Here is a 2,577-nt window from a genome sequence, read left to right as displayed (position 1 = left end):
AATAAAACATTCCACAAAGAATCACGCATCATAATATAGATGCGTCATACTCGTTTATACGGAGTTACATTGGAAGGTCGACACTTTTAAGTTTAGTACAAGGACAAGGTACATGGCTAGAAAGTTATTATCCCGCCCAAGTGATATACCGCAACTCACACTTCATAAGGTATGTATTTATCACTCCCAACCATCTTTTGAGCAAAGCGGCAAGCCACCTAGTTCCAACGACGAACTGTCCTCGAACATGTTTTGTCGGCAAATGTTAATCGCATAATACAAAACCATGGTCATGCCAGTTTGTCGATAAGTCGTTGGCGTGTACTTTTGCGAGTCGGGGTCTTAGAGGCAACACCGAACTGTCTCCCAACACAATTGATCAACAAATGTTAAATTGCAAAAGATCAAATTTCGTAGGCAAAGCCCGTCGTCGGGTCATTTATGCGAGGTTTTGTGAAACGGTTGGGCCGCTTTGGGGGTGCATATAAAAAAAATGATATTGTGTATATTCGATCATAGTTTTTCTGTTCTTTCGAGAGATTTCGGGAAATTGCTGTCTTTGTAAAAAGACATTTTAAGCGAGTAAAATCATTTGCTTTTTTTAAAACAGAGACCTTGTAATAAATTAGTAATATTTGAGTATGTAAAATGAGATTTATGGACACAGTGGTCTTCCACTTGGAACATCTTTGAGCTTTGCTACCACGCAATGTGCAAAGCGTTTGTGATTGTAAAATGAAACATTTCACTCACAAGTCCAGTGAACAAATGGATACTAGGTTCAAGGAATTGAACACCTTTTTTAGGGGTTAGGAATTAAACACCTAGCAGGCATTTGATACTCTTATACTATTTGGCAATAATATTTGATACCCGTAGTACATGAATCTCATCCACACTGAGCTGGACTGAACTCGTCGCATTTCACATACATAATTTTTTTGAGACATTAAAGTATCACATACATGAACAGTTCCAGTACTGCATATATTTTTCATGGGCCGGGTGTAAATAACAAGTCCAGCCAGCCCGCCTCCCTGTGTGATCCGGTTCAATGAACGCTTCTCGAAGAGAATAATCCCAGAGGCGCGTGAAGTAAGCTGTCTTGTCCAAGAAAACCCTGTGCTCTCCAGCCGGGCGAGAGATCTTTCCTTACCCATGGTTCAAATTTCAGCACTTCCCATTGTTTTTCCCCGCAATTTTCTCGACCGCGCCACGTCGCCCCCTGCGCGGCCACACCATAAAACCCCGCTATTCCCCTCCAACCTCCACTCGGCACTCGACCACTCTCCCCTGCCCTCCCCTGCCCTGCCTACCTACTCCTCCACCACCACCGCCGCGGCCATGGACGACATCGCCGAGCCCGGCTCCCCGACCTCCCCAACGGCCACCTCTTCCTCGTCTTCATCGTCGTCTTCTTCCTCGGTCGCCGCGAACAAGCGGCCGCGCAAGGACAGCCGGCACCCGACCTACCACGGCGTACGCATGCGGAGCTGGGGCAAGTGGGTGTCCGAGATCAGGGAGCCCCGCAAGAAGTCCCGCATCTGGCTCGGCACCTTCGCCACCGCGGAGATGGCCGCGCGGGCCCACGACGTGGCGACTCTCGCCATCAAGGGCCGCGCCGCGCACCTCAACTTCCCGGACCTCGCCCACCTGCTGCCCCGCCCGGCCAGCGCCGCGCCCAAGGACGTCCAGGCGGCCGCCATACTCGCCGCCTCCGCCGACTTCCCCTGCGGCGCCAGTGCCAATGCCAAGAGCCCCGACAGCGGCTCCGATGCCAGCGCAGCCTCGCCGCCGCCGCCGCCTCCGCCGCACGCCGAGCCGGTCCCGGACCCAGAAGACGCCCTGTTCGACCTTCCCGACCTGCTCCTGGACCTGAGATATGAGGCCTCGGCGGGCCTCCCGTGCGCGTCGTCCTGGGTGGTCGACGAGGACATCGTCGGCGCCGGCGTGTTCCGCCTCGAGGAGCCACTCCTGTGGGAGTACTGATGATCGTCGCTGCAGCAGAAGGTTCTTGGACGGCGCCACCGTTCCCGTCACTTCACACCTGGCTCTTACTACTTCGGGATTGGACCGATCGGAGACATGGAAATGCACCTCGTTTCGTTAATCATCTTACTATTACTATATCTAGGACGTCGTCGTCTTCCTCCGTCCGTCCGGTGCTGCTCTGCTGTGTTTTTCCTTTCTTCTTTTCCAAGTTCTGTTTTCGGTTCCCTGCCTCCTCCTCTTGCTGCGTTTTTACTTTTCCTTTACCAAAATTAGGATGCGAGACTGTATAAAGTTAGTTTCTTTTCCTCCTCGCCTTGCTTGATTTGGGGGACAAGAATATGTATAATTAACAAGCATCTTATCTTACCTTACCCTTTGTGTTTTATTTTGTTTGTTTAGCGGTAAAAGGGCGATCTCGCAAGATATGAACCAAATTGACAGCGATATTTATGCATACTTTTCCTGACTTGACAAGAGGAGAGCGACATTTAAGCAATTCCATTTTACTCTCCGGTCGTCGTCACTAGCGGCCCACGCAACGGTAGGATTCGTCGTCGTCAAGGCCATGCAACGCACGCAGCTCCA

At 51.0% G+C, this 2,577-nt stretch overlaps 1 protein-coding gene across 1 annotated transcript; it reads left to right on the top strand.

The window, feature by feature from the left end:
• The first annotated feature begins 1,284 nt into the window (after positions 1–1,284).
• LOC119365311 (ethylene-responsive transcription factor ERF039-like) lies at positions 1,285–2,363 on the top strand. The gene has a single exon (XM_037630931.1). The coding sequence runs from the start codon at positions 1,345–1,347 to the stop codon at positions 1,987–1,989; it is 645 nt and encodes a 214-aa protein (XP_037486828.1). The 5' UTR covers positions 1,285–1,344; the 3' UTR covers positions 1,990–2,363.
• Positions 2,364–2,577: the final 214 nt, after the last annotated feature.

The sequence above is a fragment of the Triticum dicoccoides genome, chromosome 2B, assembly GCF_002162155.2.
Source record: "Triticum dicoccoides isolate Atlit2015 ecotype Zavitan chromosome 2B, WEW_v2.0, whole genome shotgun sequence".
Lineage (NCBI taxonomy): Eukaryota > Viridiplantae > Streptophyta > Magnoliopsida > Poales > Poaceae > Triticum > Triticum dicoccoides.
The sequence above is the reverse complement of the archived record's forward strand: the minus strand, read 5'-3'. Positions and strand labels throughout refer to the sequence as shown.

Coding starts and splice junctions, on each gene's coding strand:
- LOC119365311 (XM_037630931.1), top strand. CDS start 1,345: ATGGACGACATCGCCGAGCCCGGCTCCCCGACCTCCCCAACGGCCACC.